Genomic DNA, 27,880 nt, shown 5'->3' with positions numbered 1-27,880 from the left:
AGAATGACTTATTCCTTGTGATACTGCCACAGGCAGAAGGGAAAGTTTGCATTATCAAAGTGACATGTACTCTTTGTAGGCACATGAGATTTGTTCTGCAACAGCTGTTCAAAAGGAAAGCAAGCCTAAGTTGTGCTAATGTATCTTCTTGTTTAGCAATGTCAGTCCTATATTTTTTAGGAATTTAGTGTCCGTTCAGGTCAAAGGCTGTGAGGTCACACAGCACAACAAAGCTGGACGGGCTCTTGGCTCAGCCTTACCTCCAGCATCCCATCTCTGTATGCTGTCACTTCAGTGGCTTGCAGAGCTGTTTCTGCTGGAGACGTAATTGCCAGTGTCACCGCCGAAGTCCTGCACAGGCATCTCAAAGAACAGATCGCCTCCAAACTGCAGCGGCTGTCTGCACAGAGCAGTTGGCAGCTCAACACTTAGTTGAACTAAGGGTGTAAGGCTGTGCGTAATCTTACCAGAAGTATTTATTGCATTTTGAAAAATATGAATCAGCTTTCATTGGTGAGAAGTACTGGGGACTTTGATTCCTTAAATGCACGTGGATTTGATGAATAGACACCCACCTTTTGCTTGTAGCTTGTACAGCTGTGTATACATGATGTATTGGTGAGGGCTTTGAATTTCTGGCAGAAAGTCATTCACAAAAGCCAAGAATCCAAACTTCAGTGCTCAGTCATTTTGTTCTTAGACTTCACCAAACTTTACCCATCGCACCGAAACTGCATCATAGCTTGAAGTTTTAACACTACGAAGTATTAATATTTTAATTCAAGAGATACTATGAATGGTGCAAAATACTTACATGGCCCTTATATTTTGTATCTAGTTTCCATTTTTCCATGCAATTATTTGTACAAGTTTTGGACAGCTATCAGTATAAAAGATTATTTTCTTCCATGAAGATGGTCATTTGCACTTTTCTCACCTAGGATTTGATTATCCTTCTTAATTTGTAGGTTAAAAAAGTGCTAAAATCCCAGCAATGAGATGTTAATTCAAAGCATACCTGCATTCAATTTGTCCCCTGTAAAGTGCTACACGCAAATAAGATTTGATGAGAATGGAAAGCACTGTTACAACCAACTTATTAAAATGAAACTGAATTTTTCATAGCCTTTCTAAGTCTTTTTGTGACTTATGTAGTTGCATCCTACGCAAACAAGCAAGAAATAGTTTTGGGGATGACAATTTGATGAACTGTTTCAAGACTTTAATAAAGGATGAGTCACTTTGCTGCTATTAGGAGAATTTCAACAATAAATCCTAGAGATGTGCAGAAGGAAGAAAGTATCACTTGTGTAAATTTCTGCTCTTCTAACCTTCTCTAAACATCTTCTGTGGCAATTCATCAAAAAAAAAAAAAAAAAAAAAAAAGGAAAAAAGGAGAGGATGTGGCAGGGAGAAGCAAACATTTTACAGATCTTTTCCTGTCCCAACCCAGAGGACACAACAGCTTACTGCTAAGAAATCTTGAAGTGGTAACATGAGGACCTTCAGACAGAAATAGTGTTTTAAGACCAGCCTATTTAAGGGATATTGTGGAGACAGAGGGCAGGTTTCTGAAGTATTTATTTTTCCATGGGAGATACCTTGAGCAGAAAGAAGCCAGATCTTTGCTGGAATGGAAGGAAATGTCATGATTTGCTTCTCTGTTTTGAATAGAGAAGGTTGTTTTTTTGTTTTGTTTTTCATCCTCTTCTCCATCAGAGAAGAAATACATAAAGAAATTTGACACCAAATTTGTGGAAATGTTTTCCTCTGTGCTTCGTTAAAAACGCCCTTAGAAAAAACAGGAAAAATATCACAATTCACCACTAGGTGAGAGGAGCCAAATTAAATATCACTGGAGATACTTGTTTTGACTCCTGAGTGTAAGACTGCTGCGGAAATAGTCTGCAGAGCGCTGTAGTAATGCAAGTGTAGTGCTTGAGCATGGTAAGAGGTTTGTTTGCAGACCTGGGAGAGTTCTCAGAATAAGATTATTTTTTCTGATCTTTTAAGAAGAACAGACAAGGTTTTCATAGCTATCACTGACGGTTCTTAGTTGAAAAGTGCTTTTGCTTGTTTGTGTGTTGTTTCTTTTTGTTTACTGGGGGGAAAGAGTGCAAAGCACTTTTTTATTTTTATTTTTATTTTTTTACTTCCCCTACACATATCATAATGTTGACCTTGAAATGATAAAGCTTCTGCTCATTTTCCATTTTCTGTGGCAGTATTTTATCCAGAAATGCCTTCACACTGAGTTTAGACACTTTAAATCTGTCTTCTGCTGAGATATACAGAAGGTCCACCTGGTTAATTGCACGTGTTTTTTATGTCAGACAGATAACTTCCTTTGTGTTTCTTTTTCTTCTTTTCTTCAAAGCTTGAACATGTAGCAGTGCAGATTTCATAGTTGAGTGCCGTAGATGCTGCTTTGTGCTTTATTCCTAGTGTGATGCTCACCTGCTAATCAGAACCTGTATAGTGAGAGTGGATGTATTTCTATCCTGACTGTGGTTAGAGGAATGAAAAGGTTAATAAAATAATAATAATAGTAAAAAGTATCACCTGCTTTCTCTAGAAATTGCTTTCTGCCTTTAAGAATGCGGACTGAGATTTGGGTACATTTCCTTTCAGTAACGAGCTGCGCTTCATTAGCTAATTATTGTTTTTATTAATTTCCTAGTGCTTCTTAATCAAGAGCAAATTATCTCCTGGAAGGTTGATATCCGATTTAGGTGAGGGAACATTGCCCTGCTTTGCTTCTGGATACACTAACCCAGCAAGCTTGCCCTGCTGTGCTGGCTCTCAGTCCTGCCCCTCGCTCATCCTCGCTGATAGCAGCCAGCCCTCGAGGGGGGGACCCCAACCAAACACCTTCTGCCAGTACGTGGGAGGAAGAAACGCATCCTCCGTGCAAAGCCAAGGGTTTGTTGTTAGTTTAGCTCAAGTATTAGCCTAATGAAGGAATTATTATTAGGCCAATTGCAATGATACTGGCACTTACAGTCCAAATTATCCAATTAGAACAGCTCATTGCCGGTAATGACACGGATACACACAAACTTTGCAGTGTTACAGTCCTTCTCCAGTGCTCCTGAAGTGTAACGGGAAGCGTCATTGCATGCTGTCAGCATCGTGAGTTCTTCATGTGGGGTATGCCGATGACATTGGGGGTTTCTTCCTCCTTTTAGCCAGGAAGAGGGTGAAGTGAATGGCTAGTGCCTCCACACACTGAATTTTGTTTGGGGATCATTTTTATGTGTTTACAGAGATACTTGCTCTGTTTATTTGTTTTGTCTTCAGTGGCTCATAATTGTGTATTAGTCAGCTTTGATATACAGAGATTGTTTTACATATGTTGGATACTTTGTCACTCTCTTTTTATCCCTAAACCCAGTTTTACCCATATTCTGAAGCTGCATTCCTTTAGCAAGCAGTAGTTGAGCACTGGCAAGTTGTTTATAGCCCTGGGACTCTGGTGTCATCCTGTGCTTGCACTTTCAAGGCCTCTGCTATGATCTTGTGCTTGTACTTTTGGGGCCCTCTATTATAGTGCTGTTTTCCTTCAGCAGCCTCTAGGCTGTGATTTACTGATAACTTCAGTAATACTTAAGCATGAGGTAGTGACAGATACATCCTTGCTCTGCAGTTATTAATATTTCACTCAGTGATGCACTAGAAGACACACATAAATACAGATGTGTGCTCTTGTAACCAGGCGGTGCTCTCATAACCACTTGCCACCAATATCTACTATTTACAGCCACGTCACTGGTATGCTATCAAAGTTATGTTACAACACATTTCATTTAGACGGTTGAAAAGGAAAGCATAAGCTCAATTACATTAGATGCAGTCTTTGTGTCTAATATTTTTTCTTTAATCTTGTATTTCTCTTAGAGGAATCTGAATGAATGCTATTAACAGTTGTCTTAAGGGTAACTTAAATTTGGTCGGTACCAGTTACCTGTGGCTGTGAGATGTGTCAAATTTGCAAAGACCTGTTCTCCTCTGTTTTCATTGCTCAAATTTATATGTTCTTTGAAGAAGCTTGTCATGGTCTTGGGATAATTTCTGGCAAGGACCGCATCCTGCTGATGAGAAGCAATTTGTGCACAGAGGCTTTGAATGGCTCAGTGATCCAATGCAAAACCAGTAGGAGAAAGTTATTGTGTTTTAGCTCTGACAGGGAGAATTAAAATAAAGAGCTCACTTTGAGGGAATTCATGTATCTACTTCAGCCCATCACTGTTATTAGGGTATCCTTCAAGGATTAGAGGAACTATCTTTTAAAGGAGCTGGCTGTAAATATGACTTCCTCATTTTCAGTCATTGTGCACATGTAAAGACTGGAGAGATTTAAGATGTGGTAGGCTCACTTCAGTCTCAGTGGCAATCTTTCCTAAAATGTCACCGACCATTTTGGCCAAAGAGGCTGAAAGCAGAAAATAGAATCTCAACATTTCTGCTTGCAATTTTTAATGTACTTTTAGAAAGGGTATTGTGTAAGGAAGGAGGAAGAATCAGAACAGCAGCATGAGCCTACAAGAGACAGAGAGCTTCAGTGCTGGACACAGGGGGAATCATTTTGTCCAAGGTACAAAGGTGGTTAATAGCAGGAGCCACTGATAGGCAGTGGGGTTCACTGGAGTGAAGAATTCTTGGGTGAAGTTTCAACTCAGAACTGCCAAGTAAGTTATTCATGTATGGGCAGCAGAAGGATCTTCAAAATGAGCAAGACAGCTTTAAAGGCTGAGCCATCAACACCTTTACGTTGCATGGAGCCATCCGTTTTGTAGCCTTATCGTCACTGCCTAGAAAGCGATTTTAAAGGGAAATCCAATATTTCCTTTTCAGAGGCAGAGGTGACCTTTCTCTAAGGGGAGCTCTGTGCGAGGAAGCCATGGCTCCTGTGAAATGATTTTTAGAACATGAATGGTGTTCAAAGGCGAGAGATTTCCAAAAGCTTAAAGCTTTACAGATGGAGTTTAAATGGGATGTTGTAGAGCTCCTGTTTTTTTACATGTGGGGAGCTGTAAATGGCCAGAGAACAGAGCAGTCCTCAACATTTAGCACGTTTTGTACCAGTGTCTGCCTGAAAATATCAGGAGGCAGCGCCTTGCTGAATCAATATTTGGGCTGCAGCAGGACTGTCAAGCCTGAAGATATTAATATATGCTCAGAAAGATTAGCGTGAATACTTATATTACCCTGCTGGAGCGAAAAGGAGGTGCTGGGTAGTGGTGTGGGGCTAGAAAGTGAGACGTGCTGTGTGAAGCAACGCGTGTGGTGCAGGATGTCACTCCAGCTGTCACACAGAAGCACAGACGAGCTGTTGTGTCCGAGGGCAGCCCCACGCTCAGAGCAGCCTGCATGTCGAGCCCTTTCTCTACAGCACTGCCCTTTTCCCTAGCAGTGCTAGGTGTAACCATTTCTTAACAGGACTTAAAACTTTACTTACGTTGTTGGTTTTTAATTAGAGTCCTAAATGGTGCAGAAGTGGGTGTATAGGTCAAGTGGTCCTTAAAAAATGAAGTGATGTGCACCTACCTTCTCTTTAATTTTGGTGACTGAAGAAGCTCCCTTAAGCATTGCTGAAAATCACCATGCAGAATTTAAAGGCTGCTCTCCCTGAGCTCAGCAGGAGTTTCACTATTGACTTCAGGAGAAGCAGAACTGGGCCTAGAGTCATTAAAATAAATACTTTTAAATTATGGACTAGCATATGCAATCACTTTCCAGATGTACAAACGTGCGTCAGCTTTATGTTCTTTTCATTATCTTGTAACATTAATTTGATAGGCAAGATGCTAATTCTGTGGTTTTATGATGCTTTCTTTGGTCTTAGCCTTAATATTTATGAGGTATTCTGGTGATTTTTGCTGAAACTAACAAAAAATATCCTAAAGCTTGCAATAAGAGCAGGCTGTTCTTATAGACATGGTTCCTAACGATCATGGTGAAATATTCAGCGTGCAGCACTCAGCAATTCTGCACGTTTCTAACAATGTTTTTGCACAATGGCAACACTGGGGCCATTTAGTCAACTTTGGAAAACACAGCTATCTCAGAAACAAAAGCAACAAAAGTTGTACTTTAGAGTCCAGAGCCTGTTATTTGTCAAAGTCTCGGAGCCCTGTTCTAGCGTGAGCCAGAATGCTATCTGAATCTTGCAGGAGGGAGCACTGTAAGGGAGCAGAAGACACACAGGCACCAGAATGATGTCAAATTAAGCATGAGACTTACTATGCTGGAAAGGCATTAATCATGTCCTAATGAAGTGTGCGTTTGGTTCTTGCTGATAATTTCCAAAGGAAAAGCGTTAAAAAGAGTAGAGAGCAAGGATAAAATGATTATTTTTTTCCTTCTATTGCTCCATGGTTTATCTTTTACAGTTACCTAACCAAGAGCAATAAGTAAGATCTTCATGAGAGATAACTAGCTTTCATGTATATTGAATGTGCAAGGGCACAAAATATTGATTGTTCGGATTTTCCTCATGGTTTTGAAAACAGTTACATTTTCATTTGGTTTTGGTTTTCATTTTAAGCTCGTTTAATTTATTTTCTCCCGTGAACTTACATAGGGAAATCTAACTGAATGCAAGAAAGATGCTTTGTAGGTGAGTATGAATTAGTCTCAAAGCCTAAATATATTTCATGTTTAAATAATTTCAGTTTTATTCACTTTATTTCTATTCTCTGCATTAAAGTCTAGCATTTCCTTTCAGTAAAAGAATAGATGTATTACAAATGTAGAAAGGCCAATGTGAATTTTCAGTTGTATAGTAATACGTATAAATAATATTTAAAATATATTATGTTTGTAGGATCTAAATGAAAGAGCTAGTTCAACAGTTCTTTTCTGCACACTCCACAACAAACAGGACCACTGCGTATTGCCTCAGTGTGCTGAGAAGCAAGTTACATCTATGCAAATTTGCATTACATGAGGTGCATTTAAAGTTAATAAAAATACACCAATCAGAAAGAATATAAAATGTTATTTATAATTTATAAAAAACCTGTTCCCTCAGTAACATCTAGGTTATGCTAGCATCAGAACATCAGTAGTGAAGGACAAGTTAATCCACTCTTACTCAAAAAACTGGACTGACAGAATAACTAAGGTCGGTAACTTCCTTGGGGCTTGCTATTTAGTGCTACTTGAGTGCTTTAATTATATGGCTGTTAGAAAGAACCATTCCTGCCATTTCTACCCCCTTTTCCTCTGTAATCTTCTCTTCCTCTTCCCTGGCAGAAGCAGCAATATTGTGGACTCCAAGGACTTGTTATTTTAAAATCCTACATATATCTATATTAGCATGTTTTAGATTTCCTCTGCTATTAAAAGACTGTCAGGAGGATATGGCTGCAATTTGTGGCAGAAGTAGATGAGGAAAGGGATTATTCACAATATGAATGTTCATTGTCATATGGAAGACTCAATATTTGACTGTATAAAATGTGATTCTGTTGTAAATTTGTGGAGCTCCTAATTTTTAAGACAGGGTTTAAATTTTGCAGCCTAAGGGGGAGGTACATACAGCCATAGGCAGAGACACTTAGAACTAGCATCTAACTTGCAGCAAACTGAGTTATTCATAAGCCAGCAATAGACCAATGGGATTTATTAAAGGCCTCTGAAAAACCAAGTGGCAACTGTGGTTCATACATCTATAGAGTGAGAGAACGAGGTATCTCTCTGCATAGGAAGATAGAAGCCATGAAAACATAGGTTAGAAGGAATTGATTGTTCACCAACTGATCACCAGCACAGGATCATGAGAAAACATGCCTTTTTGGTTTGGTTTGGTTTTTCTGGCAAGGAGGTCTTCCTAGCAATTATTAAGAAGTGTCTTCATCTGCTTTGTAACTCCCCTCCAAATAGCTGTAGGCTGCTGTTAAAATTCCCCTTTGTTCCTCTTCTGTTTCAGGAACATATTATAGCAATTAATTTTATGCTGGTAGAATGAAAACAAATTGTCTTTTAATTTCTTCCTTAGTCTTCTTATTGCAGTGGTTGAATTACCCATTTCATCGCGGAACCTTGAGGTTTCTCCTTTCTGTTGAAATAACTCGCCTTGTTTAACTTCTGCGAGGGAAGGCTTGTGGCACTAGTAGCGTAAGCTCTTGTGTTTTAGTAGTTCGTGGGAGCTCTAACTGTTCCTGTAATCTTTCCAAGAGGAGATATTCTTCTTTTTACCAATATGAGAGATGGTCATGAAGAGTATGTAGAATTACAGACAGCAACACAAGTAAAGAGATGCTAATCTGTCCTGCTGTGTAAAGTGAAGGTGTCTCCACTTGCAGAACAGCAAAATGTGCCCACACAAACCACCACCAAAGGCAGAATGAAGACTGGTCTATTTTACAGCTTGAAAAGCAGTTTCTTGTGTTTTAAATGCAGGTTTCATTCCCCAGTTGAGTGTTTACAGGTGTTAGAAGAGCTTTGATCTATTCAGGTATTATTTGTAATTGATTAAACTCAACCCTTTTCGCAAAAGGATACTAATCCGGTTTGGTGTGACAAGTGCTAATCTAATGAGTATATTGTCACTCTTTGTCATACAATAATTCATATAAAGAAATAATAAGTCATCTCTGTTGGCAGGGAGTATTTGGAGAGCAGTCATGTACTACATAGAGAAAGGGGAATATGTGCAGCTTCTAGAATAATCACAAGGAGCTAAGAAATGCCCTTATTTAATCCTTGCATTGACCTGCAATCAGATTTTTTTTTTTTTAATGAATACAAGCTTAAAAATTATTAACAATTAAAAATGTTGCATAATGTATACACATTTAAAAGGAAAAATATTTCATTTATTTTAAATAAATCCAAATGCCACTTTTGTGCCCCTTTTATGGCATGCTGAGTAACCAATACATAGTCCCCATGTTGTGGGGAACGTTGTTTGAAGGGGAGGAGGGAGCTAACAATAGGATAAATGCTAAAGAGTTGATTCAATGGCTGCTGGCCATGAGGTCATTTTTCCTGATTTTATATAAAATAAAAAGACAATAAGGAAGCAAAATTTGATGTCATGGCTGTTAAATTCTGCAATTTATACTTCCATTGATCAGAAAATGAATTTATGGTCTACATATTTTCAGCCTCGTAAAAGTCCACATAATTTAATTGTTAATCTAAGGTCAAAAGCAAATTAACATAATCATATCTGAACTGCACTGTCCTGAAATCCCCTGACTCCTGCTATTAGAAAAATTGTTCCCATGGGTTCTTGGCCCTATTAAAGTTGTTCCTAGCCTGGTGAGCTAAGCTTCGCAGGGGCAGGTTGTCAAAGCCTCTCTGAATAAGCAGTCACTAGCTGATGGTTTTTGGTGTGGGCAGAATGTCTGCTTTTTGTGGGGGATATTGAGGCTACTGAGAGACCATATATCAGTCCTGATGAATAGTATGATTTCCCCTTCTTTGGAGTCAGTTCTGATAATGTAGAATTACAGGTTTCAGGTGTTTTATTTGAGGCTGGTTTGGTTTTCTATTTCCTCATCTTATCACTTATTATCATAGTGTTCAGCTACATTGTATTTCACTTTTCAGCCTTAACATGCTTTCACTGTCCTGAGCATATTTTTTTTTTAAATTAATGTCTTCTCTATGTTGTAAAAACCTATTACTTTTGAAGTGCTGCTGCAAGTGCTTAAATCTTCAGTTAAAAAAAAAAAAAAAAAAAAGAGAGAGAGAAGAAAAAAAAATAAAACACTTTGCAGGGTGTCAGAAGGCTTGTAATAAGAAGTGTACTTAATGCATTAATGTGTCTTGCTTTAGACAGGCTTCCAGGCTTTGATCCGCAGAGGTCTTCAGGCACTTGACTCCTGCAGCAGGATCTCTGTTTGTTGTTCCTTTTGTAATGCAGGAAAGAATTAGGGAACTTGGTACAAGCTTTTTGAAGGGTGGAATACTGAAAAAAAAACTGCCTCGTGATAGATTGGGAAATGGAGACATGGGTGAAGTAAACAGAAATGGTGTCCCTTTGGACAACCAAACTCAGGGTTTCTGCAGTTTTATGTGGGTATCTTCCACAGCAAATCTGAAGATATCCAAGCTGGATTCCTCTGCAGGCTCACCTGGGCTTGCACCTCATGTGGTGTTCTCATGCACCTGAGTTTCATCCATGCAGAAGTGCACAGGGTTTTGCACTTCACGTGGTGTTCCCATGTTTGGTTTCATTGTCTCATACATACATGTAGGAGCTTGTGAAGTCTTCCTTTTCCTCTGGACTCAGCTGGACATGATTAAATGGCTGTGCATCAACTCCCGGCTGGGTTTGGTAGAAGGAGGTGGAAAAACTCTGCTCCAGGCACAGTTTTGCAGTTAGACTTGTTACAGGAATCCAGCTCGTGCCCACGTGCAAGCAAGCCCTGTTGCAGGATCCCAAGGCAAGACCAGGAGGCAGGCTCAGACTTTTGGTGGGTTGGTACCAAAATGAGTGCTCTTGCTGTGCCGTGCATCATGATAGAGATGAAGGCATTTAGTCCTTTTGGAGAGATCTAATTTAATTATTCATTGTGAACTGTTGAACTCTGTACTTGCCAGGACTTGCACATGTTGAGCTGGTTCATAAGCAGAGGACAGTGTATGAGGGAATCACATTTAAATACTGTATGACTGCCTGCTAATTATTTGCTTACTGATCCGCGGAAGTAAACAAAAATAACAGGAATTAAACTAATCATTGAAGTTCACATTAGTGAATAGTCCTGCCTTATGGAAAGACAAACATTTTAAGAAAAAGATGCTTTTTAAGAATAAGGCACGCTTTTTTTACTTGTTCCCATTTACTTTGAACAATTTTTGACTGGGGGCCTCGTGGTGCTCAGAATGCGTGGACTAGTGACATTTACGGATAACTGGGTAGTATCTTATTTTCATTTGCATAATACAAGCAAAACCTGACAGAATACAAACACAGTGCACTGCTTGTTATCACTAGCATGGCTAAGGTCAGTAAGGAAATACAGGTGATGATAATTTAGCAGATGGCTTTATAAAAACAAATGGAAAATAACTATAGTATTCAAGAATGGAGACGCAGTTTTGTACTTAGGTAACCTTTTATATACAGGAAATAATATTTTTGGAAACTGCCTAATCAGGCCTCAAACCAGCTTGTGCCAGGCACATATTCTGTCTGCTGTAACCAAGAAAAGTTCCACTTAAAAAGTTCCACTTATATGTACGTATTTGGTGAATAAAGGCCTCAGATCTCCTCTAGTTATAATTCTTACAGATTGTTAAAGCCATTCATACAAAAGACAGAGGTATTAGCTGTAAAAAAAAAAAAAAAAAAAAAAAAAAGTGTTGTATAACTAGTTCTTATTATGCTAAGAACAATTATGCTCATTGCCCTTCTGAACTGGAAACGGGGGCATTTATTTGACAGGGCATGTGACAGAAGGGAAACTCGGAACAAATAGTTCCAGGAGACACAAGCAGACAGTCCAACACAAAGGCTGTGCAAATGAAACTCCTGCCAGACTCATCTGTCTTACACATTGAAACCTGCTCGTTACAATCAAGCAGAATAATTTAATTGCTTAAAAATTGTAAACGGTTCTTCTGTACCACAACTTGTATATGCTGAACAAATAATGACTTGATTAGGCTGATGAGAGGCTCAGAGCTGTAAAATGATACTTACCTGCCAGTGTTGGTGCAAAAGGAGAACTGCTTGTGTCCACAATACTCCACATAGGAAAAAATGCACCTTTGGCATCCAACATTGTGTAAAGATTCCTTTAACACAATTCTCCCTATTCACTATTCTAATTGTTACATGCTTGCTACCAGTGGGAATTTTATTGTCAGATTCATTGGAAGAAAGATGTAGGGCTAAAAATATTTAGTGAATGCAAACTGAAAAAGGCACTGCTTGGAGTGAGACCCTACTGACAGCCTGAATGAAGTCCAGTTAGCTTTAGCACTCCTAATACCAAGACATCCTGATCACTTTCAGTAGTAAGAGTAAAGGGGTCAAAATCTGATTCTGGGTGAACAGTGTCTAGCTCTACTGAGACTGGTCTATGTTAATCACAGAAACTACAGTAAAATTATCTAGGTTATCTCTGTACCAGATAACCTCTCTTTAGCATCTCCATGTATTTTGGTTATTCATTTGAAATGTAAATTTGAAATATATTGAATGGATCACTTTCGTTAGGTTGGAAAATCAATCTCAGTACGAATGCTTACTAGAAAATAACTATCATTATAAATGTTAATCATTCCTAGGGTTGTTTTTATGTGTATTCGACTATTTCTTACAGAGACTCAAGGAACTGAAGCAGAGGGAGTTTGCTCGAAATGTAGCATCGAAGTCGAGAAAAGATGAAAGGAAACAGGAAAAAGCCCTTCAACGTTTGCACAAGTTAGCTGAGCTAAGGAAAGAGACAACGTGGTAAGTACATGGCTGCTGAAACACAAAGAATACCTTAAAATAATCCTTCACCTATTTGCTGATGCTCTGGGACACAAATCTGTTGGAATCCCTCAGCTGGAGCCCAGCACACTCATTTTTATGGCATTTCAGAAGCAGTATGTGTACGGTAATTTGATTCACACTATGTGAAAAAATGAATGTTTAACATTGCTTTTCAAGTGGAGCTAGAATGACATGTATTTTTAGTTTTAAAAAAAGATGTTTCATATATTTTTCATAAAACCAGGCACATTGGTTGAAAGCTTAGTGAACTAGGTCATGCATTTGAAGGCTGACACTACTCCATTGATGAGGTGAGGAATACAGTGTTGTTCTAGGATATAACAGATCTCTGTGATTTAGTTTTCAAACTGCTTGCCTGGGAAAGCATCCAGAAATCTATTCTTAAATCTCAATAACTGGATTATTTTTTATATTGAAAGGTAAGTGCTTCTTTTCCTCAGCTCAATGGAATGTTTACTTCTCACTGCAAAAGCGACTCCTTGCTAATCATACATTTTGCTACTGAATCTAGACATGCTATTGAAATTAAGATTGCTGGCTGTGACTCTATTCTTACTTAAATATGACACATTTATGATACTGAAAATATATGTTCCAACTTGACCTTTCACCATGGAATGTCGGGGGGAAAAAACAAATGCTGAAATGCAAATGTTTTCTTTTCACCCAGGCTTCATCTCAGCAGATGAACTAACAGAGAAGTTGAATCATGACTTGTAGTTCTTGTTCAGTGATAGTCTCTTCCTCTGTTTGTTTGCATGGTGGGCAGCATGCTAACAGAGTTCACGGAGTCTAAGCAGGTGGACATGACATGAAAGTTCTGAAGTCTGTTTGACATGAGCAGTGTCTCATCTAATTTATTTTATTTTATTAATTTTTTATGGTAGGTCACATAGAAACTCTTTTTCTTTCATCAGTATTTTAAATTTTCAAATTAATACTTGAGGACCACCATTTTGTTCTCAGCTTTAGATATTGTTCCCCTTAAGCATACTCAAAATATGAATTTGGCATATTAAAGAAGAAAAAGGAAAAAGAAACTCATTGCTCCCCCTTTTCCATGTTAGTGAAGCACAGATTTTGTGGGGCTTCTTCTTTGTTACTGTTTTCAATGTCGTCTTAAGGAGAATTTCTTCTCAATGTCGTCTGAAGGAGAATTTCTCTGAGCTTTCTCTATTAATAATTGCTCTATGCTACTATTTTGTGTCCTTAGAGATACGATATAAACAGACACACAGAATTTGTTTTAACTAGATTTTTCTAGGTTGATTCTGTACAAGAGTATCTAAAGGGGGCCTACAAGAAAGCAGGAGAGGGACTCTTTGTTAGGGAATGTAGTGATAGGACAAGGACTAATGGTTTTAAACTACAAGATTTAGATTAGATATTAGGAAGAAATCCTTTATTATGAGAGTAGTGAGGCACTGGAACAGGCTGCCCAGAGAAGCTGTGGATGCCCCATCCCTGAAAGTGCTCAAGGCCAGGCTGGATGGGGCTTTGTGAGGAGCCTGAGCTGGTGGGAGGTGTTTTTGCCCCTGGTGGGGGGGTTGGAAGTAGATGGTCTTTAAGGTCCCTTCCAAACCAAATCACTATGAAGAAATGACCATTTTATTTTGTTAGAGAAAGTTTTTTTTTTGTTTTGTTTTGTGTGTGTGTGTGTATGTGTGTATATGTATATATGTTGCTCTGCACTGTAAAACAGAACAATTTGTTTAAAAGAAAAAAATAAATATATAAAAATATTGTAATGTAGGTCCATTTCTCCTTGTGTTGAACAGTTCCTGTGGATCCCAGAAAACTGGCAGCTTAAGCACTTTTTGCTCTTCTCTTTGCTTCCTATTAAGTCAAATAGAACAGATGGGAAGAGGACATGAGATGAAGAACAGAAGTAGACAGTGATAAATTTTTTCTCAAGAGGGATGAATCACTTATTGCACCACTGTCAGCTGAAACACTTTCCCTGATATTATTTTTCCATGAAAGAAATTGCTGAGATTGCGACAGGTCTGTGAACACAAATAGGAAAGAAACTGCTGGGTGATTGCCTGTGGGTGGAGAAGCAGTCACTAGGATCATGACTAAGAGGGAAGTGATCTATGAGGTGCTCTCTGTTTTAATATATTTTGAAGCACAAAGGAATTTAAAAGCTCTGCTATTTGTAGTAATAGTATTGTAACTGTGATGTCCTACTGGGAGGAGAAGCAAGATTTCTAGGGAAATATACAGTCTTTTATTAGGCCAGCCAGTACGTCTAGGAAAAGTGAGCTACTTTATAAGAACAGTAGCCCTTTGATAACTTCACATGAAGGAACTGTGGACACAATATTTACTCTGATTTCTTATACAAATCTTATTATAAAATACAATATTTTTTTTTGTATTTTTTTTTTCCCACATTCTAAATCTATATGTCCATAGATTCTTCCTCTTTGGTTAAAAATCTTTCAGATACCAATGTAACACCATGTTTATGTCTGCGTTTCTCTGAATGGTGCTTACTCTGAGTTTTGTTTATCTTCCTAGTGCTCCTGGAAGTGGCCCCATGTTCAAATCCACTACAGTGACTGTGCGAGATAATTCCAATGATATCCCACAAAATGCTGCCATAGATTCTGCCAACAAACAGGATTTCAGCTGTACATTAATAAACGATGTGCAGAACTGCAAAGATGCTACTTCAGTTATTTCTTCCACTCCTGAAAATGCATGCAGTAATAAATCTGACACCAACAAATTTGGAGATCAAGTTCAAGGAGCTCAAGGACAACGAGTTGGGTTCTCTTTTGCTTTTCCTAAGAAAGCAGCAGTCAAACTGGAGTCTTCAGCTGCCGTTTTCTATGAATATAATGATGAAACATCCACAGAACATGGATTTAGCAGAAGAAGTAGATTTGTTCCAGGAGTCTGTAATCTTCAGTCTCCATCAGCAGCAGAAATAGTCCTGTGCCCTGAGGAGAAAAATAGCTGTTTCCACCCAGTGGTGGAAAAATGCACTGACACAGCAGAAGCTCCCGAAACTCAGGATTCAAAAGAGCTGGCTAGTGAAGAAAGTAGAGAGCTAGAGAGTCCTGTATTAATTCCTGCTGTTTCCCATTCAAAGCAACTAGTGTCTTCTGACATGGATGGCTGCAATACTGATGGAAATACAGCAGATGGACCAAGTCAAACACTGTCCACAGTTGTGGACGGTACTCATAACCTACCCCTGGGCTGCAGCAGTTGTGAACTGCCGGGAAATGGGACCGTCGCTCAGCCTGTGGTGGAGGATTGTCTATCCCTTCAGAACGTTGTAGAGGAAAATGGTAAAGATGGGAACAGTGATTCAGTCACAGTTGAAACTGAAGTAAAGAATCTGGAGGCAGATCCATTAGCTCCATCACATTCTGAAGATGGTAGTAGAGCTCCCCAAAGCAAACTAGACACACGCAAACGATCTTGTGAACCATTTGTTCCTGTTCTTAGCAAACATGGAACAAATATTCTTCAGTGGCCATCAGAAATGGTAATTTACACAAGTACAGAACCGTCAATTTCTTACAGCTGTAATCCTTTATATTTTGACTTCAAGTTGTCAAAAGCGAGTGACAACCAAGAAAAGCCCAAGCATCAGCCAAGCTTACCTCATTTACAACTCACAACTGAATCCAACCATAGCTCAATTTCAGATTTTACAAATAAACCTACTTCAGAGTGTGGTGATCATGAAACGGAAGTAGATAAAAATGTGTGTGACTACACAATACCCCTTATAAGTGATGTTTCCCACATCAGAAATTGTGATCTTGCAAAATTTCAGAATAAAGTGTCCTTGGGTGAGTCATTCAGGATTAGAAAAATAGATAAGTATCACATTTCAAGAAACCACTTAAGACAAAACACTGTGATAGATGAGAAATATAACAAAGTTCGGATCAAAGAAAGTCATGAAAAATGGCTTCACAAAAGTAGAAAACGAAAAAGGAGAAGAAAATTATGTCATTGTCATCATCATCATCCTTCTGGGGAAGCAACGTTTGTAGAAATGGAGATTTCCTCAGTGACTGAAAAGGAAATTAGTCATAGAGATGAAAATAAATATCCACACCTCCAAAATAACCCAGAGAAATGTAGATATGATGCAGGGAATATCTGGTTAGCTATGGATGAGGTACAGCAGTCACATCAAAAAGCTGGCCTTGACAATGGTCATAAAAGAAGCATGTCTACATCAGATCACATACATGGGGACAGAGGCTCATGTGACATTTGGAATGCAAAAACTAGGGAGCAACACAGTTGTTGTAGACTACTGCACAGGAAGAGAAAAGCAAGCTCTCGGAGACAATTAATGCATCTGTCTCAAACTTCTAGGAGGCACAACTGCATGTGCTCTAAAATGTGCTGTAGTTGGAAAGTCAGGAGATCAATCTGTAGCCCAGAGCATAAATGTTTAGGTCCCTGCAGTGAGGAAAAGAGTGTGAGTCAAAATCACTCCATAAAGAGAGGTTACAACTTTCTATCAGATGAGCCAGAAAAATCCCACAGGAAGCGGAGACAGCATACCTATTCCTGTTCTTCAGATGAAAGCTCATACAGACAGACATTTTTAGAAGAAGAATATGTAAGGCAAACGAGCACTTCAGATATGCATCACAAAGAAAAATGTAAACACAGGAGGAGGAAAACTAGAATAAATCATGTATGCATTGACAGGAATACAAGAAGCGAGACCTCCAGGCCTTCTACAGAAAACTCTGCAAATTCTGCATTAAATATTTTGGGAGAATTCTTGACTCGAGACAACATGGAGGAAACTAATGTGGATCCCAAAGCTGATCATGCAAAAGGTACAGATGAAACAATGCAACTGGAGGAAAACAAGTCAGTCCTACAAATGGATAGTTCACATTTGTTGGAAAAAGACAAGCTGACAGATTGCGTGGCACTGGAGAGCGCTCCAGGTGCATCTGCAGAAGTTGTCACACATGCTGCTGCTTCTGCTGCTGAGTGTGGTGCCCCTGCATCTGCAAACACACAGGACATTCTGGAGGACGAAAAGAAAAATGAAAATGTAAACAGTCATGAAAATCCAGCTCGTTATAAAGCTCCACCCCCCACTAGACCTTTGGAACAAGCTCCTCCTAAATCATACGTTTGCCATTATGAATTGGCCGAGTCTCTGCCACGTGAGAAGATAAATGAGGTGAGCAACGAATGGGTACAGTGTAATTCTGGCATGTTTGACAGCCCACCACCTTTGCCATTCAAAGAAGCACATATAAACAGTCACACCTTTTTAACTACCGAGCAGTTAATAGCCCCCTTCACCCTGCCTGACCAGACGTTGATATTTCCTCCAGATAACCATGAAAAATTCAAAGACCTCCCGTCCGAGGCATATCAGCAGCTCGTGCAGCAAAACATGCTGGCCAACAAAGTGAAGTTTACCTTTCCTCCCCCAGCCATCCAGCCCCCCAGCTCTCCATTGCAGCCCCTCCCGCTGCAGCCACCGCTGTGTTCTACCTCCGTTACCACCATCCATCACACTGTCCTGCAGCAGCACGCGGCCGCCGCCGCCGCCGCCAGTACGTTTAAGGTCCTCCAGCCCCACCAGCAGTTCCTCTCACAGGTCCCGGCTCTGTCCAGAGCGCCTTTACCTCATCTGCCCGTAGGACCTCGGCTTTGTCCAGGAGGCCACGCGGCTTTTGTCGCTCCACCGCATTTGCCGCTGGTGCCGCCCTCGGTCCTGCACCCGACCCAGCTGGCGTTCTCACCGCTGCCGCACGCCGTGTTCCCCTCCCTGCTGTCCCCGCATCCGGCTGTCCTTCCGCTGCAGCCCCTCTTCTAGGACAGGTTCTCGGGGGGAAAGGAGCCTTCAGATAAACAGACTGGTGGTTCCTGTCAAGCCCTCAGCTTTGCAGAATGGTTCTGTGAAATAAACTGGTCGAAATTCCTCTTTCGTTGGGAAGCATTTACTGTAAGTATAAAGATGCAAACATCCATGTAAAGTTCAGACCTATACTATAAAGCACTGAATAGTCTGATACTAATATGAACTATATATATATAAGTGAAGCTCATGTCTTAGAATATGTATAATGTATATAATATATTTATAGTTCTATAACTTCTGTTGTAAAGTATTCACTTTCTGTTTTTTTTTATCCTTGTGTATTTGCACCTATTTAATGTTTAGACAAAGCTGATGCACTATGTTTTGTACTATGTTCTCTGAAACTGTAAATCTAGTGACAAACTATCTCTTGCAATAAATTTTTGTTAACTACTTAAGTATATCAAAAATCTTTCATTATAAGCCTCCTGGATGTCATTGCTCCATGTTCTGCATTTGAATAACATCCTCTACCCCTGCTGTGCTGGGATAATCAGGTTTCCTATACTTCAGTGATTTATCACGGAGGCTCAGAGGCTAATACCTTGAGGGCAGCTGTCTAACTGAGCAAGAGAGAAAGGGTAACAGATCTGTTTGTGTTAGCAGTTTGATGTCACTGTGACAAATTTTGCCTTCTTGTAGTATGTGCACAAACTGCTGACTGTTTGAGCTAATCCCTTTTCTACTAAACCACAAAAAGACTATGTAACAAAAATAACATCAGTGGTAGAAGAAAAAAAAGAGAATAGATCAACAGCGGTTTGCCTTACAGGGGGATATTCCTTATGGTGAAAATGTACAGCGTAGGGGGGCCTTATTTCCATCAAGCCTTCAGCAGATTTCCATTTTTCATGTCTACTTTTTGCACATCCACGCAAGTACATGCTTAGAGGCAGCCCTGCCCATTTTTCTCTGTGAAACCCACGTTTAGACTTGGTTTGACTGAGTTCAAATGCAGTGGTCATCTTTGTGGTAGGCAGCATAACTTCACCGCACAGGAAGCCTGCTCTCTGTCCCCCGTTAGATAGGGAGCACCTTAAGGTGGGTCTCTGATCAGTAGAGTCAGCCTGATACGTCCAGGCTTTCTCTGATTACACACATCTTATGTTTACCTCAGTGGGGGACAGCTCTATCAGAGTGAAGCTCCTTGCTGCTTGCGCAACATGTGAAAACTAGGAAGAATGTATGAGCATGCAGGGGAGGTCAAGAGGAACTTCCCATGGGGAACTTGGAGTCCCACCCGGGTGTGATTCAGATTCTTACCTCATTTCACTCCCCTATTACCTGCAGCATTTTGGTGTTAGAAATAGATAAATCACATAGTCTAGAAATAGTAATGCCATACTGCCATTATTTCTAACTGTATTTCAGAGACTTCTCCCTACCTCTGCAACCTTTTTATTGCTGTTGAACCTCACCTGACTTCAGCCAGTGAAATCTTCTCATTTGCTTTAATACAAGATATATCAGGCCCACACCTGTGATGGCCTAAAGTAAAACCAGAAGTGAAGCAAAGCCAGCTCTGTGAGTTAAAATGAAGTCTAGCCACGTGAGTGAAACTAAGAATTTGCACCATGACCTTTAGTGCTAGAAGTAGATCCTCCATAATAAAAGGTAGGGGCTAGCTTTCAAATTAATTACTTCTTTTCACTTTTTTTATGTATGATAATAGAATTATATACAGTTGAACCGAAGGAATAGTAATTTTGGAAGATTATTAATATACATTGCATATTAATAGTTACATACATTATCCATTTGAAAAGTAATATTATATCCTGAAAGATATGTAGCTGGTTATTATTTTCTGTACCTATAGCATTAGAACTTACCTATATCAATATTGCAAGTCTTAGTATAATATTGTGTTAAAACTGTAGCAAACAACATCTTTTCAACTGTGTTGGATACTCAATGGATGTGAGCTTTCCTTGTCATGTCATTACAAAGGGCTAAACTACATTATAAAAAGTTGATGAGAAAGAGTAGATGAATGATTTGGTCATGGGCTGCTTCTCATAACCCCTGCCTGAGACTGGCACGGAGCAGGACGTTGTTGAGCATCTATCCGTATAATGGCATAAAAAGGGTATATTTTCTCTAGCTTGTAATTTCGAGTGAATGCCCATTTCTATTTATCTGGTACCTGTAAAACGCGTTTTTTTTTACTGTGACTTTATCCTGCTTCTTTATTTCAAGAGTATGCCTGCTCAATCTGTATGCCTCCACTACCTCCTGTAGCAGGCAGGTGTCCCACGCCTGTGTGTAAGCCATGTTGCTCAAGCACTGGAACCTATGTTTGAAATCTGAAGGTGTGTGCTTGCCACTCAGCCTCCTACCTTAGCTGACTTGCGCTGGCTTTTGTATTTCTGCACTCCTTGGCAGGAGTCAGCATACATGTTCCTTCCCCTGGACCCAATGTCTTGTCAAAGAAAATGGTCTAATACTATACACTTGAAAAAAAGAAATAATAGGACAATTGTGGTTATACACGATCCATATCCATACATTTTTATCTAGCAGGAGACTGACAAATTTCAAATTTTCAGCTGTAATGTTCATTGAAAAAATCCCATCTATTACTTAAGAAGTATTTTTATTTTTTAAATATGTTCAAACAACTTTGGATTTTACATTTTTTCTACAATTTAAATTAAATTAATTCTATTTTAAGTTGTTAAACAATTTTACAACATTGCACAATTATTTATCTACTGTAATTGCTTTTCAATAGTGTATAAACTACTGAGAATAAAAGACTAATAACCATCAAATGTAGTAATTTTCTAACATGGTATTGCCTTTAGTGCTAGAACTGTTTGTATATGTGACTTCATATGTAAGAGTAAAAACAATATAAAAATAAATCACAAGATAAGTTTAAAATTGACCACGCTAAATTAAATGACATAATAAAATATTCTTTTGAGTTTCTGTTTTATTATTAAGTATATAAATTTTAGTAAGTTATGTAAAGGTAGTTCTTTTTCAGACTTTATCTGGTATTTTAGATCGAATGTGTATTTTTATTCTATGACTTGACAATCTAATTTGTAAGTAAACATTATTTCAAATGCTAAATAATTGAAATTTATCATTCTAAATAATTTTCTCCAAACTTGCTTAATTAATTTACTTTGGAATTTTCCAATTTTCACAAATCTAGAAGTTCTTTTGTGTCTATGTTCCTGACCAGTTTGCCAGTTTATAGAATTACTGGATTGTGTTCCTAATGTAAACAGTAAAAGTGATACTATTCCTTTAATCCATCTGAATCGCAGGAATTAAATCTTCAGACTGCAATGATGACCCTAAATTAGGTTATAGATTTTGTTAAGTGATTTCGCAGAACAGCTCTGCAGAGAAATGATTGAGAAGTTAATCTGTTCCGCTGAGATGAGAAGTGTATCTTTGTCCTTGGAAAGTTGCAGTCTGCCCAGACTATGACCTTCTTGGAGCCATACCATTTTTCAGGTAACATGAGCCATAGACTAATGTCCTATAGGATCTTTCAGGCATTAAGAATCATCAGTGTCTCTTATTGTTATGGGCAATCTGGAGTAATCAGACACTTTTGTCTTGTCTGTAAGTACACAGAATGTTTCTAATGATGCCAATACCTATGAAGAGCAAAAGAATCAAATTGTTCAGTTGGTTTCATTTTCAAACTAGAAAATATGCAGGCTTTTGACTGCTTGGGAGAAAGAAAAAGGTTTAAGATTCTACAGATGTGAGTGATGAGTATTCATGTACATAGAACCTCTGATAATAAACGTTAGTAAAAGAAATACCTTTTCCACAATGTTATTGAGTAAGAATGATTGCTTTTATCATTTGTTGTAATCAAACAATAATGATATCATTATGAAGCAATTTGTTGTCTTTACTTGCAATGTTAACTTATCGGTCCATGAACATTTTACACTCAAGAAAACTAATTAAGACGTGGTCTTCAGACTGCTTTAAACATCCATTTGTCTTTAATATGTGCTGTATGGGATAATATGCTCCTTATACAATATATAGTTTACAACATGGCTATAATTTTTCTCTTGAGTTTATTTTCCATAATGTGCATTTTTCTCAAAATGTGTTTCAAATTATAATAATGTTTAGCTGATACCCTGCATTTAAAATTCAGTTTTTAAGTATGTTTGTTATAAATTCATAATTGGTGTAAATCGATGTACAGCTCCTGGCTTCAGTGGAATTTCATTGATTTGTGCCAACTAAAAATTGCCATTGTTGCAATGTTAAATATTTTGTTAACTTTCTTGGATGAAGGCAATACATTGTGACCAGACGAATGTATTTTTAAGACAGTTATTTGTCTGTAACCAAGGTGGCAAATTTTAATCTATTGGGTATTTTAACATGGTGCTCATAGTTTACACGTTTAAACTCCATACGTTCATTTTCTGATTTCTATTACTGTACATTGCCTAAAGACTTGATGTACCCAGCAGTGTACATATTTATGCAATATGCCGGCCTACTGTAAAATTCTATAAAGATATGTTAACTCTTTTTCTTCAAAAGAAGGGCATTTTTACTGTGCAGAAATCATTTGATATTTTTAAATTTACATGGCTTACTAAGATGTACGTGATTTTGTAGATTGCTTTGTTTTAATGTTTACAGTAGTTATGATCTTGTATATTGCTTTATGTTCTTCCTTCTCTTTACTTCAGGAACTCTATAAAGTTTTATCTTTTTCTGTTTGTCTCTGAGTAAGATTCTCAGTGTTTCTTGGAATGTGTATATTTATGAATAAGAACTATACTTTCTTCTTTTTTTGTTTACTATTTATTTTTTTGCAAAAGTTAGTATACCGACTGTGAGAATTATATGACTCCCTATTTTTGCTTCAAGCTTCTTCTTCTTTTTTGTTTTTATTATTATTATTTTATTTTATGGATTTTATATACATCCAGAAGAATTTCTACCCTCCTGAGCCTGAATTTTGCCCTGTTGGTGAAATTCTGAAACCAATGAAGTCTAAGGAAGCTTTGCCATTAATATTACTCAGGATTTATTTTGATCTGGGACGTTCGGTCTCTTTATTTATTAAAATGCTCCAATACTTATTGCTTTCAGTTGAATAATAATTTCATAAGGTATTACAAAAAGCACAACTCAGTAATAGAATAAGAATTTTTAATCTATTTTAAGTTATTCGTTTACCTTCTTTGTTGTAAGGATGTTTTTTGTAATTAATGGCCATAAAGTTATATTTAAAATTTCTGTTATATGTCATCAATGTTTTGAAACACATATATACGCACCTTCTATTCTGATACCAAAGAAGAAAACACAGTTAATGAAAACTCTGGGTTTTCTACCTGTACAGGCTCCTTTAGAAGGTTTTCATAAGCAGGAGTACAATACTGAGGTAAAATAATGTATCAGTGGTCTTTATTTTTGCTGGGATAAGATCAAACATGCAAATCCATGTAGAAAAAAACTATAAGTAAGTAAGTTTCAAATGTGAATCCACAATGGGTATGATATTATGTACGTGAATTAAAGAAGGTTACTGTTAAATCAGCAGTGGTGTTTCTGTTTGCTATGAATGAGATTTCTAAGATTGTTTTGGATACAACTCAAAAGAAACAGCAAACAGGAAAGTACTTTTGTAAATGGATTTTTTTCATGAATTGTAGATAGTACCTGTGTACCTTCCTCATGGATGAGAAACAGCACGTAAGTATTGCACACTCCAAACCAAGCATTTTCTAAAGAAATGTCTTGTATTTCCAGGGCAGTCATGTGTCATACACTTCATAGTCGTATTGTAGTCAAGCAGAAACCTATTTAAATTAGAGTATTTGCATTACTGTGAACATAGAAAAAGTGAAGGCCAATTCAGGTCCAAAACTACTTGAAATGCAGTTCAGGATAATGACCTGGGTAATTTCACCCAAAACCTTCTTGTATGTATTGAAACAAAGAGGGGACAATCACCGTAAGACACGAAAAGATGAAAGCTGCATCTGCAGTGCCTAAATAATACTTTTCGCTTGTGAAATAGTAATTAGAAATAGAAGTTTACTTGAATTTTAGAGGTGATACATATATGTACACGTACAAGCGTGCATGTGTGTTGTGGCATGAACTTACCAGGTTACTGGTTCAGTATTTTTCTTTTCTGGATGCAATTTTGCACCTGTAATTAAGTAATGGTAAGAGTGACTTGTTTGAAATGTGCATAGGAGAACAGAAGCAACTATTGAAGTGGGGGAACAGTGACAGAAAGCAATAATAAGAAAAAAGGGGTTATAATAAACATATGTTTCTCTCTAGGTTATAGGAAAGTTTTTTCAAGCTATTTTATATGATTTTTTTACTTCTTAGCTGTATTTTGTGTCTTTCCCCCCCCCCCCCCCCCCCCTTAAATTAGCAGTGCTGATTTCCTTAGTATGCCTTTTGGTAGTTGGTCTGTCAATCCATCACTGTCAAAAAAAGACAGGATAGTGAGAGGAGATTTGCATACAATTTGCTCTAAGTCCCTCTTCTCTCTGGAGAAATTATTCAGTAGAAAGAGTTTTCAGTGTGCAAAGCAAGCACATTGCTCTCTGCCACTGCCCACAGCTACACGTTGTTCTCTCCTTCTAACAGGTTATCTTCTAGAAGCAGAAGAAATGAAAGGGAAGGTGTTTTCATCTGCCACCACCAGTTTACCCAGAAGCAGGGGCAAAGGAACCTGTTGGAGAACTATCCATGTCAATCACTACCCTTGAAGGACAATTGAAAGTGGTTTGTGAAAGGTTCCCTAGAGGAAAAGATGCAGGTACTTCTGGAGAGAAAAAAAAAAAAATCATAGTATTGACCCTGGCAATGTTCATAGAGGCAGACGGCAACACAAAGATATACAAGGAGGGCCAGGCATAAAGGGGTCCAGTTGCAAGGGTTTTTAAAGATAGGAACAAAGAGCTTTAGAGCTTTAATCAACTCTTCCTGGGCCTACTGCGAGTAGTGATAATTAATCTCTAGAAACCTCCCTTCATCCTTTTATGCAGTTCTCCTCGGGAGTATTTTTGTTTTTTAACCCCTGGATACCAAAAGATGGTTTTTTCTGACACTGGACTGTGTGGCATTATCCTGAGCAGCGGGATGGATAAATCCTGAAGTGCCAAGGGAACTAATTACCTGGAAAGGTTTAAGTAGCAAACACCTAACAGAATGTTTTTCACAGAGAGCAAAGCTGTGTAGAAACATGAGTGGAGACTATCTGCAGCTGCACATCTAAGAGGTTTTATTTGAGATTTAAATGTTTTAGACTTTACACTGCTGTGTCACAGTGTGATGTACTGTATCAAAGCTGCTTCTTTCCATCATTTTTCATTATCACGCAGGGTTATGTAGCTTAACATAGCTGATAGATGTGATTTGACACATCACAAGCAGATGCGTCAGCAGGAGTATCTAAAAATGACACAATTTGCTCAAACGCTGTGGTTACAAAAATATCCTTCTTGTAAGTTATTTTAAAATTAAAGTCTATGTATTTTGATGACAGTGCTGTGACCTCTCCCCAGAATATTTGTTGAGCTATCAGCTGTTTTGCAACATAACCTTACAACAGGAAGAAGAAGGGGAAGATTAAGCAGATATTACCAACCAAAGGTGTTTTTTTTTTTTTTCTTTTCTGGAAAATTTTATTTAATATTAGCAACAGGAAAACAAAATCCATGTGATCCATGTGGTCATCAGGGAGATTCCTTGTCTGTGACGACTCAGCACAGACAGCTGTCTGAAATCCAGTGGCCTTGCAGACAGAGAAAGCTCCATAGAATAACTGGCAAACTGTCTTTTCATCTTTTAAATCCATAATGCATGTATATACATATCGTTAATAATTCATGCTAATGGAGAGCTCTTGCCCAAGAGCTCTCCCCTATCACGGAAAATAAATTGTTTAATGATGTCTAGGATAGAAATAAGAGTCTGGATCTAAATCCAGCTATTATAAAACAGTACTAGACATGCAGGGCACACTTCCATAAACAAATAAAGTCATTACAGTTTTAAAGCAGAGAAAATAATAAAAAAAGACCATTTGAACAATATGCAAAGTAAATCATTTTTAATCCCCCCCCCCCCCACACACACACACACACTGAGCCAAAATGCCAGGTACTCACAGTACCAAATATTCTTTGATAGTCTTCAAGACTGGCCCTAGTGCTGTTATAGGTAAGCAGTAAAGATGAAGTTTATTGTTATGGACTAAGTCTAAATTTGTAGGGAGGCAAAACTTGTTTTTGGGATGGTAGATGCCTGAACTGGGATGTTGGGTGGAAAAGAGTCTGGGCCTGCTCGGTGTGGTGATGGGTCACTAAGTGGGTTTAGGTGGCAGAGTGGGTGGGATGGAGAGTGGCTTTTGAGATTCGAGAGCAGAGGAGACACCCACTGGGTGTCAGTACCATCGAGGGGAAGCAGGGTAAGGAGATGTCAGTGGGTGTGTTGCAGAGGCAGGCAAAATGATGCAGAATGGAAAGGAGGCCTTTACAGCAAGATCTTGCAAATTGTCTATGCCCTCTGAGCATTAGCTACTTCAGGCAACTGTCTAGTTTTCGTATGTTTTTCAATAAAATGGAAGATGGAATTTTCTTCCTGCTTACAAGTGAATAATAATGAAAGACTCGATAGCAAGTAATGTGTGACTCTCTTATATGATAACAAATATGTAACTAGAATAGGGGTCTTTTGCTTTTCTAGATTTATGGAAGTTTTAATAAGTAGGCACTGGTTTGACCTGAAATCATCCATTTTTGTATGCTCACTTATACCATCTATATCTGGTGGAGCTGCTCTGAATGCATCTGTAGCTTGAACTATTCCGTGTCAATAAGATTTTGGTTCTATGAAGAATTATTTAGCTCAGAAATCTCAAGCCAAGGTCTGGATTTTGGATTTGGATAATTCATTTTCACAGGCAAACTTTTCAACTAGGCTGATGTTTGACAGCTTTGTGGATCTTGGGGAATTTCCAAAGCCATTTAAAGGCTCTGAATGCTCTTTCTGAGTCTACATAAAAATGTTTTGAAATTTCTCTTTCCACAAATCTATCACACTGCTTATCAGTCTCATGAACTGAGCCATTTCCTTGGAGTTCTAGCATGCTAAGCTAAACTCAGTTCTCATTTCCTCCTAACTTTTGGGTCTTCTGATGCTCCTTGACAGAAGTGTGTTTTAAAGCTACTGGTACCTCAGCTGTCAACAAGGATGATGAAAAAAAAAAATACACCTCCCTTCATGGGGATTCATTTTCCATTGCAAAAGGCAAAGGAAAATAAGCAACAACAAAAAAAAATCCTGCTTGCTGTTGTCGTACACGTGAGGCATATAGATGGTTAGCTGCATTTTTGGGGTTAGGAAGGCCTTTTTGTTACTGCCAGACAGTAGCGGATATTCATGCTACAACACATGCAGGATCCTGAAACTGTTGTTATACTGTGAGGAGTGGGAGTACGTGTACATGAAGACAGACGTGAGAGGTCATTGATGTGATTTTCATCTCAGTCACAAACATGGCATGTGAA

General features: G+C 38.4%; 1 protein-coding gene across 7 annotated transcripts in view; it reads left to right on the top strand.

Moving 5' to 3' along the window:
- ZNF804A (zinc finger protein 804A) overlaps positions 1-27,880 on the top strand; it is a gene marked incomplete at its 5' end in the record, with an annotated part of 254,919 nt that overhangs the window by 126,924 nt on the left and 100,115 nt on the right. For all 7 annotated transcript variants that reach the window (XM_084522931.1, XM_084522934.1, XM_084522933.1 and 4 more), the window contains 3 exons: positions 12,288-12,418; positions 14,987-19,949; positions 21,617-21,809. In XM_084522931.1, coding sequence (XP_084379057.1) covers positions 12,288-12,418; positions 14,987-18,290 — 3,435 coding nt within the window. In that variant the 3' untranslated portion in view covers positions 18,291-19,949; positions 21,617-21,809. The remainder of the gene's footprint in view (positions 1-12,287; positions 12,419-14,986; positions 19,950-21,616; positions 21,810-27,880) is intronic.

This window comes from Aythya ferina (genome assembly GCF_964211825.1).
Source record: "Aythya ferina genome assembly, chromosome: 6".
Classification (NCBI taxonomy): Eukaryota; Metazoa; Chordata; class Aves; order Anseriformes; family Anatidae; genus Aythya; species Aythya ferina.
The sequence above is the reverse complement of the archived record's forward strand: the minus strand, read 5'-3'. Positions and strand labels throughout refer to the sequence as shown.